Source organism: Lonchura striata, chromosome 2 (assembly GCF_046129695.1).
Source record: "Lonchura striata isolate bLonStr1 chromosome 2, bLonStr1.mat, whole genome shotgun sequence".
Classification (NCBI taxonomy): Eukaryota; Metazoa; Chordata; class Aves; order Passeriformes; family Estrildidae; genus Lonchura; species Lonchura striata.
In genome coordinates this window covers 102,871,011-102,886,234 of record NC_134604.1, presented here as the reverse complement: position 1 = coordinate 102,886,234, position 15,224 = coordinate 102,871,011, and the positions used below count along the sequence as shown (strand labels likewise).

Below are 15,224 nucleotides of genomic sequence, written 5' to 3'. Positions count from 1 at the left end.
GGATTGATACCTGAAAGCAAGCCTGAACAGATGGGGGACACGTTCCTGGTGAGCAACACCCACCTGGAAAATGAACTCTACTTCAGGCAACACCCCAAGTTGCTTCTTTGTATGAAAATGTAGCACTGAGACTGGAGTTTTCCAAAACGCATCACTAAGGAATTGCAATTCTAGGTTCAACATGGGAGAAACTTTAGTGTGGGCAGGGGCCAGGTTAATTGAATGTCTGCCTCAGTTACCCCTGTGAGCCACTGTGGTCTGCTGGGGAAGCCCCTACTCCCCAGGCGTTTCTGAAAGGGACCCAAAATACTTCCCAAAATGTTACCCCAGATGATGTCATATTTATTCAGATATTCAGATTTATTAATGGATTTATAACTGCACATTATGATAGCTGCACTCATCAGATTCCAACCTAATTAAGCTGTGCTCTGATTTACATGTTAATTATGCAGGGCACAACACTGCCAAATATTAGGCACCCCCCATCAGCTGCTGAATGCCCATCACACCCCCATGGTCTGTAAGCACCACACAGAGTTCAAGGTACCTTTCAGGACAAAAGCTATTGCTGTGACAAGAGAAATGCAATAATTCCATGTGGCTTTTCTAGACATCACTCATGTCACCAGATGTCAAAATGAACTTGTGAACATGAATGAACCTTAGCATAAAGTGCTCTCAAAACCGGCATGAGAGCGGTCACAGCAGAAAGGTCCATTCCCCACCCATTGGGCAGAATGTGTTTGCCATGAAGGGAACAAGAGAAAGGAACTGAACACTGAATGTCAGCCCTGGCACACGATGGTTATGCAAAAGCAAGACAGAAAATTTGCTGGCTTATTTCCTTTATTAAGCCCAAAATAACACCTTTAAAAAAATCCTGACTTCATGAATAAATCAAATGCCTTCATTAAAGAAACATTTACTGCCATTTTCTATACTTTATTTTAAGGCATACAGAAAAATATTTAACAAATGTGTATGCAATTAAATGCCAGGGACTGCTAATTACAGCCCTTCTGAATGCCTCTGCAAAACAAAGATACTCAATACAATATGTTAGAAAGGGAGGGGAAAAGAAAGAGAGGAAGCTGAAGACAATCTAATAGGCATTAGTGCAGATATATGCTGGCCTTTGGCTACAAGCAGCAAATAAGCCATCAGTGTTACCCCAAATGGCAGCCAAAGGACATTTTAGAGTCACATCCTTGCTTCTGCTTCTCTAATTCATTTCCAAAACGTTTCACCTCTAACTAATTATGGAATTTAATGACAGAATGTAAAGGACTGGCTGGGGTTGCAGGCCATTCCAAGACTTTAATCACATATCCTTCAGGTTGCAGAATCTTTATGTACTTAGCAGTGATTTATCATTCCTGGCAGAGGCAGGTACTTCAAAGGCAACCTTATATAAAAAATAAATTCTGCCTTTGCCAAGCATTGGAAAGAGCACTAAATTAAATTTTAAAATCAATTCTACAGACAAACTCATTGGGTTTGTCTATCTGGCCAACAGGCAAAAATTTATGACAGTACAGTTTTGTAATCAATAATAGCAATACAGTGCATGTTTCTGATTGGAAAAAATTAAAAGATGCCAAAACAACATTGCTAAATATTTAGGCTGCTTTGTGACAGTCCCATTGAGCAGAAACATAAGACATGCATTTTGATGGATTTCCAACTAATTTATGTAATACTATAGTTTTTATTTTTCAAAAAAAAGAATATTAAAACTATTATAAGCTTTGTCACCTGCTGTAAGGCAGAATGAGTTAAATTTATTCACTGCACATTTCCTGTTTGTGAGGCAAAAAAGCATAATTTACTTCTTTATAAAAGGGAAGTATATATATAACTATATATATATATAATTTTATTTGGTATTAACATAATGCAATACCATACATTGAGCAAACAGAAAGAAAACATTTCAAAATACATTTTTTAAAAGTATCTCCCCAAAAGATAGTATGAAATATCAAGTAATTAGCATTAACATTATTACAATACACCCTTAGCCAAATATATCAAGGAAAATCCACATTCTAATCACAGAGAAAGAGGCAAACATCAACCCATAGGGGACTCAGAACATAATGATAAATACAATATCTGAATCTACTTTGAGTGACATCCAGACAAATACTGGCCCCAAAACAGCCCTCTGGAGTCTGGGTGTTACACAGAGAATACTTTGTGCCTGCTTGGCCAGGCAGCATCACTCACATGTTTTAGTCCTAGAAGATAAAGAGGAACCAAAGAGTTTAACTGCAGAGTCTAATAAATCTCAGTGTGAGGTATCTTCTCCGTCACCATCCGAACGAGTGCCAGCGTACCCTCTGGGAATTCAGTACAAACCACTGGATAAATGGAAGTCTCTGAAAGGTCTGTACATACCTCCACTTGACAGAATACACTTAGTTTAGCATGACACAGTAAGGAAACTTCCTTCACTAATGTGAAGCACTCTTAAATGACACGACTCTGTCTGGTTGGCCTGAATGGGTTCACTGGAGTTCAGTACAAGCAATGGGAAATTACAGTTACCATGGCTGAATCCCTCTTTAATTCCTCAAGGTGTGCAGAACAAAACTGAGTGACATCAAAGCCCTTCCCCTGCCAAGACCCTCTTCCCCTTCCATTCTCCCGTGCGGGGGGCAGTATTTTCTGCAAATGTGCTCCATGTAGACTGGATCTGACTTTGTGCCTAGTCCCATTGTGGAAAGGGTGCATTCTTCAAAAGACTGGCCATGCCCTTTGACACCTTCCTGGAGGCCTCATATTCAGGCATGTGGTTGTCTATGCTTTAACAGGTTCTCTGTTATAAACATCAAAGTTATTCAAGAAGAACTGACTTTCTGAACGGAGGCCATTAGGTTGCTTGCAAGAGGCTGAAGTTGAGTCTCCGTCGTGCCAATTCTCTAATGATAAGTTTATCAACCTTTGAGTCCAATCGGTTCAGTGCCAAGAGATGTGGTTCCCATTTGACATGGAGAGGTGCTATCAACTCTCGCAGTGTATTAGCCTAATATGATAAAGCAGTGATACAATATGTTGAAAGATCGGTGATGTGCCATTATTTCCATATCATATTAGTAAATTAGAAATACTATCATGCAAACAAGAGCAAATAGCAAATCTGGCATACAGCAGCAGCACTACAGAGCCTTTCTAATCTGCATGCAGCGATGCTCGTGAGGACAGAGACATGGCACTGTTCTGCTATTACACCTCACCCCATTAAAATATCCATCCCTGATGCAAAAGAGGTATTTAGGGCAGAAAGTTATATATTCTCTTTTTGTAGATATGTTTTTAAAAAGAACAGAACAAAGACCAATTAAAAAACCCCCAAACAACCCACAAATAAAACAAGAGAACAATACACATCCTAACCAACTTGGTTGGTTGGTTTTCTCCATGTTGAAGACACATTAGCTCATTTGGAAGCACTGGGAAAGGGTCACATGAATGAGGAGAATGGAAGCAAAGAATGTGCCCCAAATCCACCAAACGTGCTACAAACACAGAAAAATAATCCTGGTGGCAACTTATGCGTGAACTAGAAAAAGAGGTGGCACAACACAATCTGGCTCCTTTCGTTCTCCTAGCTGACAGTCCAGCGTTGTGCAATGTTGGGTGAAGGATAAGATACAGAGCTAGGAGATCGTGTGATTTTGCAACCACACTGACATTACACACTTCCATAAGCTAGGGCTTGAGAACTCGAGAATCTTTGTGGACCTGTGTTAGCAAAGAAAAGAGAAAGAGAGAGGTGGAATAAACAGCATACAGCTAAATTGTTTACTTAGAGTTTCTGTGTGGATATGCAGTCTCTGCACAGGCAGTTTCAAAAGCCTGGCTGCTCTCAGTGCATTCCCTATTCTACTGCCTACTACACTAAATTGTAATAAAAAAGGAAATTCCATGGATCTTAATATTCATTGTCATTTTGAATCCCAGATATGGAAAGCTGGGGGATATTTTGTTGTTAAAAAAAAAACAAAGAAAGAATTCAACTGTGCATAATGCAAAGATGTACAAACTCATTCCAATTTAACTGGTGGAATTTGTTTAACCCCTGTTAAAAAGACTTTTTTTTTTCTCCAAAAGACAGGATGGAAAGGAAGGAAAATATCAAGCACTGCCATTTTTATTTTTGAGCATATCACAAAAGGTCTGGAAAGCAGACAAGAAATATTTTCCTAGGGACAGAAACCGCAAGGTAGAAAAGAATCCCAGATGGAAATATTGGTGACATTTACTCCACACATGGCAGCAATTGAAAAATGAGTTTCAGAAAGGCAGAGGGTGAGCAATGCTACACAGAACTCAAACCCAGTTCAGCCTCTTCTCTATTACTGGGACTCTGTGCGTCAACAAGGAGAGGAGGAAGAAGTGTGAGGAAAACAGTTTATATAACTAAATTCTAAGTATAGCAGTTAAGAGAAACTTTTATATAACCTATTGTTTAAAATAAAAAAACTCATTTGATTCCACAATCAAAATGAAAAAAATCCCAAACCCAACCTCCAAAACCAAATCCCAAACCCCTGACAAACAAAAGGCCAAACCAGCACATTTCAGGACTCATGGGGTTAAGGAAAGGGAGGACTTTGCAGAGTACAAATGGGAATGTTTTCATATTTCATCCTGTTCTATACTATGAATAGTGGTAGCATTGAAAATAAGAGTCTTGGATTTATTTGGAAAAAGGCACTAAGTGAAAGAGGATACTGCTGCCTCATAGGTATTACTTCTGCAGTTTATCCTGTCATCTTATGGCTGTTGTTCATACAACTTAATCACTAAGAATTCAAAAAGTTTGTTTAAAAGGCTGGGCTTTGGCAAAAGAAACTTCCTTTATTTTGTGAAACAAGGTGGCTGTGAAATAAAGGAGGGTTACTGAAGTTAAGGCAAGGGCATTATCTAGCAGATGTCTATACCCAGCTCTTGCTCATGCCCAGCCAAGTCTGGGCATCCTCTAGCTGTGGAAGAACTGTACTACCTTCAACACATGGTGGGACAGGACTTATGTTATGTACATAAAATTCAACTAAATTTTGCACTAGAAAACTATTTTTGAAAAAAACTTGCTAGCATGACATACTTTTGTAAAGACTATTCCATAATATTGCTAAGGTTTGATTATTGTATAAATTATATAAATTATCAAACACTGGCAATTTTTCACTTTCCCAGTTTGGATTAGTCACTGTGCATGAACAGCCTTCCATTAACCTCTTAAGATAAGTAGTAGCATATGCTGTCCTATTCATCTTAATGTGAATATAATTATCAGACCCTAGGGGGCTTTTTGAAATAGATTTTCAATATCACTTACTGATAGCAACTACGAGTTTAGAAAATCTGCTTTTTAGAAGTAAAAATTCATTTCCCTTATCCTTACAAGTCCCACTTTTTTTTTCCATATCACTAACATTAGCAAAATTATTTATGTAAAAAATCTCTAATATAGGGCTTTGCTTCTAGATGAGGGTTTTAAAATTTGTTTTAAAGGAGAACAAATACAAATAACAAAGAACAAGTAATGTGCTTTTGGATGGATACTTATTGACACTACAACTTATGAAACTCATGAGACTTGCAAACATTTTGAAAAAGAAACCAACTGCCATTCACATACAAAAATGAATGTGACCCTGTGAATACAGCAAAGTGACTTACTGCATTTATCAACCAAATTATGTGCACATTATGAGAATAGTTTTATGGCAAATGACTTCCCCAGAGTGGTTACAGACACAAAACTGTCTGCTGTAAATCTCTGCCTGTTTGTTGAGCTAACATGGTCATGTAGGATGTGAGGAATTTTATATCTGAACAAACCTGCAGCAGTAGGAGGTACTTTACCCATCTAAAGTGGTGAGGCAGAAAGCACCTGGGCTGGGATCAACCCACCAAGCAGGAGCAAGGGGATGCTCTGCAAGCCTTTCCAAGTGTCAAAAGCCAATAAAATGTAAGCAAAGGGAAGCAGAAAGTTCTCATGAGAGAAATATTTGAGAGTCGCAATCAATAAGGTCTCAAAATGGCTCTCAAACAAGGAATCCTATGTAAGGAAAGGGGCATAGAAGGTGATACAACTCCTCTTACTGATCTATAAATAAATTTTTAAGGAACACCAGCAGTCACTAATGAGAAGGTATAGTTAGGGTTTTCACTTTGATGTGTTTTTTGATAATAAAAAGCACAAGATTTTACCACTGCCACTTAAGAGTACACTTTCTTATCAATATTCACATTATATATTTTGCCTGAACAGACTACAAGATACCTTTTCATTAAATGGTATGTTTATGACAAATTTTCTTTTCAAAGAAGGGTTAGGTTGAAAAATAGGTTAATAAACTTATTTTTTAAATACATACTGAAGATTTAGAAGATTTCAGATTTCCCATCTATAGTGACCATCAGTAAACCTATATTTGCCTTTTGAAGATTTACCCTTTCCTTAGTTTCTATCCTATTTTGTGTACCTATTTCTACATCTGTCTACATATTCAGGAGAGAAGAACTTTGACTGGAAGCCCTTACCTACTATCTAGTCCAATAATCTAGTTATGCATTTTCCCCTAAAGGTAAACACTTTTCATGAGTGATCAGGTTCCCAACAAGAATGAATTAAAGAACAACAGGGAAGAGAAAACCTTCCCCATGTACCACAAACTGTGACCTGGCTGCTTCTGCTGGAAGTCCACTGGCAGATACATCTAGCTCCTTACTGGAAATGACAAAGCTCTTTGACACAGTCCTGGGGAAGAACACTGGCAGATCTGCAAACTGTCTGCAGCTCAATGGTGGGAAGCTCCCACCACCTCCAGGTGTCAGACAGATGCCATGCAGAGATAAAAAGGAGCTGGTGGAGAGCCTGGCAGTGAGATTGCCTGAGGAAGGAGGGTTTTGGTGACACATCTGGTGCAGATCCCCAACACCATACTCCAAAGCAGCACCTCCCCACATTATCCTGTGGGAATCCAGTTAGGTATGGAAGCAAAAGCAGGAGTCACTCAGCATTGCTCTGGAGACTGCAGTAAAGGGCACTAAATCAAACAATTAAAATACAGAAGTATGCTATCTGCAAATAGCAGGTTTCAGCTTTTACAACATCACAATATATGCTTCAGTGTCCCCCATGTCCTCACCGAGGAACACCAAGAGGACAAGTGTTCCATGGGAAGCACCATGGTGAGGAACAGGCACAGGGAGGACAGATGGGGGTGTCAGCCCACATACAGCCTCCAGTGCCTGCTCCTCTGCAGGTGCTACATTGGTCCCATGAGAACAAGGCAGTGGAAATTACAGGGCTCTGATCAGCAGGCACTTTTCCTCCCACTTAGCACAGTATTTCTAAATTGCAAATGTAACCCAGCTCTCCTATGCACTTCATGTACTACAGCTACTGCTAAATAACCCTCTGTCTGCCCAGTACTAAAGAACTAAATAAACTAAAATGTAGCACATTAAATCGCCAAATTACTAACTCTTACTATATTATTATACTGCATTATATTATATTATATTATTCCTAATTCTGCCCCTATTTTGTCCCTCCATATTAGATATATCTCATGGTTATTCTTATGCTGTTTCGATATCTCTCTAATATCTATCTGCAAAACTCTCTCCTTCAGCTCATTACCAGGGTCTTACTGGGGTGAACAGCTTCAAGATGGAGCAGTTTGAGTGTGGTTCTGTCAGAAAATAAAGTTATTTTTCCAGAGTAGTTAACTTTGTAACCATTGCAAAACAATACAAAGAGCTGCTCCCAGAAAAGGAAGCCCTCTAATTTGGGACATAACCAGTGAGACAAAGTTGAATAACCATGTTCAGGAAAAAAAAGAAAGAGCAGCTGGCTGAACTCAATTTTATATAGATTTAGAAGGCATAGGACGTAATCACAACTTTAACATCCCACTGGGCAGTTTATGAATTCTGATAATGATATTAAAACTTCTTCATACTGGCACTCTAATTGCTGGATTACACAGAGACTTAAGTTACATAAGCCTATGGGACATGCCTCACCCAGGACAAGTCTATGTTACATCCCAAAGACAAGCACACGAGGCACGTGTCTAATGGTGAGATTAGTACTATTGTAAGCTAAAATCAGCCAGGCTATGATTGCAATGGCATATAAAGCTCAATTTAATCTACCAAACCTCCTGCATTGTTTATTTTGAGAACTGCTTGAAAAGCCATGTCCTTGTTTCCTAATCATAAAGCAGGAACTGTATTTCCAGTCTATCACAACACAAAGATGAGAGTTCTGTTTCCTGACTAATGATTTGGACATCAATCCTGAAAAAAACCCAATGTACTGATTTTTTGCATTGGTATCAATGATTTTCTAAATAAGTATTTAAGCAGAATTGGTCTTATTGTTGTGACAAATTATTCTGTGTATTACTTTTTAAATTACTTTTTCAAGCAGTGTATTTCTGGAATTTTTTTTACATTAACTTGCTTAGGGCTTTAAAAGAAGACAGACACATATGGAATTAATTATAGCATAACAAATTTAAATTTACACAAATAAACTTTTAACTTCAACCAGTACAAGCCCCTTTGGTCAGAGAAGACTTTAACAGCCCATCATCAAGTAACATAATTGCATTTTTCTGGTGTGCTTTCCATACTGATAACAAAAACACCAATACACTGACAAAATCCTGGGTATGACTAAATAACACCCAGCCAGACTGTCATGTTCCCACAGCCAGGCTACATCCAAGGGCAGAGGATTGGAGATGCTGACCCTGCCACAACTGCTGACAGCTGGAGCAACCTGCCAGCCTGGCCTGGGTCAGTGAAAGAGCCACAGATCACCTGAACACTGTAAGTTACTGATAGCACACCTTGTGGTTAAGGTAAAATGACCAGACTGAGAAAAAAAGTGTTATCTTGTTTGTGTCATATTTGGCTGAGGTTTTTCAGCAGCTTTTGCTAAAGCCTCCAATGGGAATGGTGTCAAAAACTACTCAGGGAAAACTGGGGGAGGAGATTATCATTATTTTTATACTAACATTCATCATGTTGAGATACTTTAATTTAATTTAGAGCTCACTGGAGGGGCACACACACAAAACATGGACTCTACTATTACTGCTCTGGCAAGGCCAACAAGTGGAATGTTGGCACCACTCCTGGCTGTTGTGCTGTGTTTAACAAATGTACTTCTTTCTCCTCATGTTCTAGCACGTGTTTCATCTGTCAATCCAACTTGCCTTGACTGTTCCCAGGCAAGTATTATTGTTCTGCTCTACTCTATTTTTGACTCAGTCAGGTGTCTTTCAGGTTTGAGAAGGACCATATTTAGCAACAAAAATGCTATCAGACTTGAAGCCCTCCCTCCTATCAACAACCTGAAATATACTGCATGAAATTAGCATATAAAGAAACTTCTTTTAGAAGTCTTGCTTTTAATTAGTTTAGTTCCCATAAAAATAAGACAGGAATCACCTTTCTTTTTCTAAACCAATGACTGAGTTGTTTTCTTGGCTATCTATGGTGTCTTGAAAGTCCATCAGACCAACACAGAAATGACCTCCTTGTTTGCCTGGAGGAAATTCCTTACCTGTTTTAGAGTATAAAATTAAGAATTACTGATTAAATGTTTCACACCTTTTGGAGGCTGAAGATTTGTACTTTCATCTGGTAAATTTAAATTATTTTTATGAGAATAATTATCTCTATATAAAAAGCTTGCACTGGAAGGTTTTATGCAAGGCACTCTTCTGAGAGGCCAAACATTGCTATGTTATTTGTTAAGAATTGCTTGCATATTTTTAATGTGTAAAAGCTGTTTTCAGAGGGGATCCAATTTTTTCATAAGAAGTGCATCTTAAGCCTTTCATATTCCAAACAATGGTATCACTAGTGTAATAAGAGAAAATCAGGGCTTCAGAGGGATTTCATTACACTAAGGATTCCTGTTACCGGAGTGAAATGCTGGAAACATCTGAAGCTCTTGACTGTATTTTAACTTTAAAGATAGCAATAAATAGCAAATTTTAAATTATTTCAAATCCCTGAACATGCTAGACTGGATGAGATATAGCATGGATAGTATCTCCTGAAGCCTGCTTAGACAGTATTTCTGTATGCCCTTTAGGAGGGGAAAAACCAACAAACTAATCAAGGGAGTATTCTGTCATATCACCTTATGTGCTCAAGCTCCTTATTTAATACTCTGAAAACCACAAGGCTGCCATTCATGAAAATGGATGGCAAAAGGGATTTGCCAGACTGGCCAGGGACCTAGACAAAGCTGAAGGATGCCATGCCAGGGTTCCATGACACTGATGCCCAGCTATGTAGGAGTCCTTAGCCTTTCTCCCCAGCCTTTTCTGAAATACAGGCACCCACCAAAGACCCTCTTGGTGAGAGGACATGGTGCACACAGTGGTTTTCAAGGAAAGATCCTGGTAAAATTCTTGGTGAACTGGTGATAGCTAGTAAGGAAGTACATCTACACTTCCATCAATTCCACCAATTCTTCCACCAGTCCAGGAGGCTCTTACCCTCAATGACCTTTGCACAAAGGTGCAAAGACATTGGAATGAAAATTGCTTCTCTTTAGCCTCTGTCTTAATTCATCCCCAAGCATCTCCAAAACTGCCACAGCTACACCTCCACACACAGTTTGGTGAGGTGTAGCTGCCATACCTCCGTATGATGGCATTGCTCCACAGAAAAAAATAATCCTGCACTGAACATATTACAGCACCAATATGTGATTCAGGCCCTGGTTCTCTTCTGCACAGCTGATCCCTTGCCAGTGTGGAAGGGCAGAGCCTGGGGGAGACCTGCTGTTCCCCTGGAGTGATGGAGCAGTGCACAGGGCCCACCTGGTACCAATCTCATCATTCCTAAGGTATGTCAAACTCCTCTACTGGCAGAAACACCAGAGTTGTGTTAGAGATGGGCACTTCTCAAAACCTTTTGAGTTGTTAGAAGTGGTGCTCTTTTCCGTGAAACTGAAAAAATTATCTCTGCAGCTTTCAACTGGAGATAAGAGTGCCATCATCTTAGAATATGTATGACTACTTTCTAGCTTCTGCTACCTCATCCAGGTCTTTTGATCACAACAAGGGAAAAATACTTTTAGTTTACTCAAAGTTAACAATATCCAAGAAAAGAGAAGTCTTATTAAAGTGAGGGCAGCTGTTCCCTAAAGGGCTGCCCCAGCTCTGGGAGCAGCTGGGCACAGGAGAATGGCTGGTGTGAGATGGTGGCTGATCAGGCTGAGACGAGGAAGAGGAGCTGGAGAAAGGCAGGTGCAGGGTAGGAGGGAACACCACTGACACCTGGTACTGGCATTGCTGTAGCAATCTGCTGGGAGGTGGGGACACATTTTAAATATAACAAGTTTTACAAGAAACCTCTTGATCTGAGTGAAGATGTGGAGCACCTCCAGCAGTGCCAGGCCCCAGAGCCACTGTGTACTCAGCCCTTGGTCCTGCCAACAGTGCAGAAAGGGCATCGAGAGACTCGAGGAGAAAATCCCTTACTGTCACCACAACTGGTGATTGTTGTATGCAAGGGAATCCAAATGGACCAAAACACCCTGAGGTGCTGGAGGAAGGGTTACCTGTAAGAACAGCCACCTATTGAAAATAGCAGGTAAGAGTGCCCTTCCCTCAGGGGATGGTAATCCAAAGGAGGGGTTCCTGCTGTCCACACCAGTCACACGCACGAGCAAGGTTTCCCTGGACAAGCTGTAGCAAGACCCAGAGCTGTTATCAGGGATATATTCCCAGCAATTTGCTACACACTCTGCCTTTGGTTTGCTTAAGTGCCTTTCACTAAAATATCACCACTAAACAAAGAAAATATTATCATCTCTACAGCCTGAAAAACACTAAGTATCATATAGCTGAGCTCTGTTTTATCCCATAACAGCAACCTCCATGTTATGCATTTCTCAAGCTGCTCAGTTAGCTATTGTCCTCTGCTATTTTCTTCAGAAGCTACATTGTCTTTTTTACTTTCTTCTTCTCTGCAGTCTTGTGCATGAATAAGCATTACATGTCTCTTTTCATGCCTCACCAACATCAAAACCAAACCTTTTTCCTTTTTCCCTATCAGGCAAAAACATACCAAACAGATCCATTTAGTTCTCTTCTTGGATTGCACTTGTTAAAAACATCAAATCAGCTTCTACAAAAACAGAGGACTAGGGAGGTTTGGCTTCTACCTACATATAAACTCAGGAAGTAGTGTAGATAAAGCAGAAACAAAAAAGCCCCAACATATATACTGGTATATGGTATACATTATCAGAGCACACTCAGCTGAAGATGTTTGAAACAACCCCTTAGAAGGTGTGTGCAGAAACCTTGGGGTATTTCAGAACTGAAAATCCACAGTTAGAAGTCTAAGTGTAGAGAACAGTCTCCCCTGCTCAACCTGGAACTACCACAACCATTTGCCTTGGAGGGAGGAAATTAGTTAGTAAAACCCAGGAGGACCAGAGATGAAGATTTGGCTGTATATTTCTGGTCATTAATAACACTGCTAAAGATGAGCAACACCAGACTAGAGAAATGTAAAACATATGAGGGCAAAATAAAGAAACAGCCTCATGCATTTGCCTTTTAAAAAATTTACTCTATTTACATACAGTAGAACTGAGAAAGTACTCTGAAGAAAAAGTCTCAGCTAGTACTTTCAGCAGACAAGAGCTAAGGGGCCAAAAATAACTGTTGCTGCAACTAATTATGGACATTGATATTACAGGGTTTTCAACTTCATAATGAGGTTATGCCAGAGTCTCCTCCTTGGAAGACAACTTGCACTGAGAAATACTTCAATGCACTGGCATGATCAATGCACAGAACATGGCTCCAGCATAAAATCCATTCACGTGGCTCACCATGGCTCAAAATGCTAAACTGCATAAATCTTTGAAATAAAGCCTAAAGCAGCATAGATGCATTTACAGTAGGTTATGCTGTAAGAGAAATGAGACACTGTAGAAACAAAATACTTTTAAAATAGTTTTTCTAACTGAGGAAAGATTTATAATACCATCATCCTCATTTGTGGCCCAGAGAATTAGAGGCTGATGGGATTTTCATTTCAAAAACCAGTCACAACTTAATTAAACTTGTTTCATAGCTTATCCTCACCATACAGATTTATGCCCTATTTCTAGTCTTCTACTTTTTGCTTCCATCTTACCCTATTCAATTTTGCAGTCTCCTCCCCAGCTACCCTGATGTTTCCAATGCCCAAGTACTACAGATCAGACCGCATAACCTGTTTATTTTATTTTTCAAGAAAAGGGGTAAATTAAGCCTCCACCACCTTGGGAGTGTGTGCTTTCCTTTGTTCATTGGGTTACTCTCAGCAACCTCCTACTCCCCATCATTCCAAGGAGCAGTGGTACTGACAAATGCACAGAGCTTTCTGACAGCCTTGGCAGCAAAGCCAAATTCATGTAGAATATAAAATTTCACCCCCCCATGCCCTCATCCTTCCACATTCAACCTCCACTAAATTTCAGGACTAATGACATCCATAAAGATCTAAGTTCTGTTCTCAAAACTGAAGAAGTCTAATTTTTACTTCAAGTGACTTTTATACACTCCTATAAGTCCCATAGTCTTATTTAGCCACAACATACACAAGCTTAGGAAAACTGTCTTTTGGGATGGGACAGGCCAAGAAGAAGGTGGTAGTTCTGAGTTGCATAACTGTAAAAGCCATTTCCAAACTGTGAGTCTTCAAGGCAATATTTTTTAAACTTTGTGAAAACACTCACACTTCCTTCCACCTTCTAACAATAGTTCAGAAATAATTGTGCCAAAAATTTCAGTCATACTTTAAGCACATATTCCTAGGAAAGCTAACACACATCTTTTTTTCCCCTCTTCTTTTACTACAAAGACATTTTACAGATATTTTACCAATTGTGCAAGGCTTTCATAAAATGAATTTTCTCAACTTCTTAGAATTTGCATAGATACAGGGTAGCCTGTTTATGCTGTAAGAATCATGACAGCCACTATAAGATGTCCTTATCTGCTAGCAGAATTTGTAACTCAAGGTTAAAACACAAAGTGAGCAGAGAACTTGGAAACTATTGATTTATTAATCCATAATGCAGTAATGTCTAAAGTGCATTTGTGTTTTTTCGGTCTTTTTTATTAATTTTATTTTTATTCCATGGTCTCACCATTTCATAAACTCTGTTAAACTTTCAGTGTCTTGGTATAAAAAATTTTTGGTGAAATTAGTCAATTAATAGTGAAATTAGTCTAGTTCATTAATAAGTATTTCTAGCCCCTAAAATGTGATTACATGAAACTCCGAGGATACATTAAGAAACAGGACATTAAATATTTAGATCATACAGTGACACTGGAGAAGGTAAGCAGAGCAATATAAAAAAAATAGTAATTCAGTCTTGGATAGTTTTAATTTGGAATCTAAAGCTTAAATGGAATTTTCCCCAGGCTCTTCACATGTCTGGAAGTAAATAAATAAAAATTCTTTCTTCTGTCTTCTAAAGAAACAGAAGCCAGCAAATCCAGTTGTCTTTAAAGTATTACAATAAAGTTAGAAATATAAATGTTTTGCTGTAAAATTATGTACATGTACTTATCTAGATTAAAATTAAAAAAAAGAAGAAGAAAATGTCTTGAGAATATTTTTTTTTTTTTAATTAAAAGTTTAAAATAAATGGCAGGACACATTCTAGCAGGGAGGAAAGAAACAACTCAGAATAATCAGCTTCAAGCCTTTTATAGATTTAGTATGATTTTTAGATTGGTTTTCAAGTATGCACATTAGTACAGCAAAAAAAAAATCTCACTTTAATGCCAAGTGTAGAAGCAACTAAAATACTGTTATGCGAATTCTAAACCAGATTTTACCACTTTTACTACAGGAAAATACTCTCCAATTTTGTCTCATATTCACCATCTTTCAAGTATTCCATAAAGACCATTTTGCACAAGTAGGAAACCCCACTAACAGGGGATTCTGGCATTGCCAAGCCCCTGGGTACCATGCCAGGAGCTGCTCCTGGAGCCTCCCCAAGCCATCCCTCCTCACTCAAAATCTGAGCTCCTTTTAACCTGGGACTACAAGCACAAGGATCTTCAGTTGAGTTTTCTTACTTCTCTTATGAGTCTGCTGGTAAAGTGATGAGGATAAACTTCCTGCCCTTGCCACTGCCTGATCTCTGT

The 15,224-nt window shown here is 39.0% G+C and overlaps 1 protein-coding gene across 7 annotated transcripts in view; it reads right to left on the bottom strand.

Moving 5' to 3' along the window:
• Positions 1 to 15,224, bottom strand: part of CNKSR2 (connector enhancer of kinase suppressor of Ras 2) — a 205,531-nt gene that overhangs the window by 14,475 nt on the left and 175,832 nt on the right. The window contains exon 21 of one of the 7 annotated variants that reach the window (XM_077781644.1): positions 832 to 3,750. The exons of 5 other annotated variants lie outside the window; for them this stretch is intronic. In XM_077781644.1, coding sequence (XP_077637770.1) covers positions 3,701 to 3,750 — 50 coding nt within the window. In that variant the 3' untranslated portion in view covers positions 832 to 3,700. Of the gene's footprint in view, positions 1 to 831; positions 3,751 to 15,224 lie in introns of those variants that run through there. One more of the 7 variants, XM_077781647.1, reaches the window with a different exon arrangement.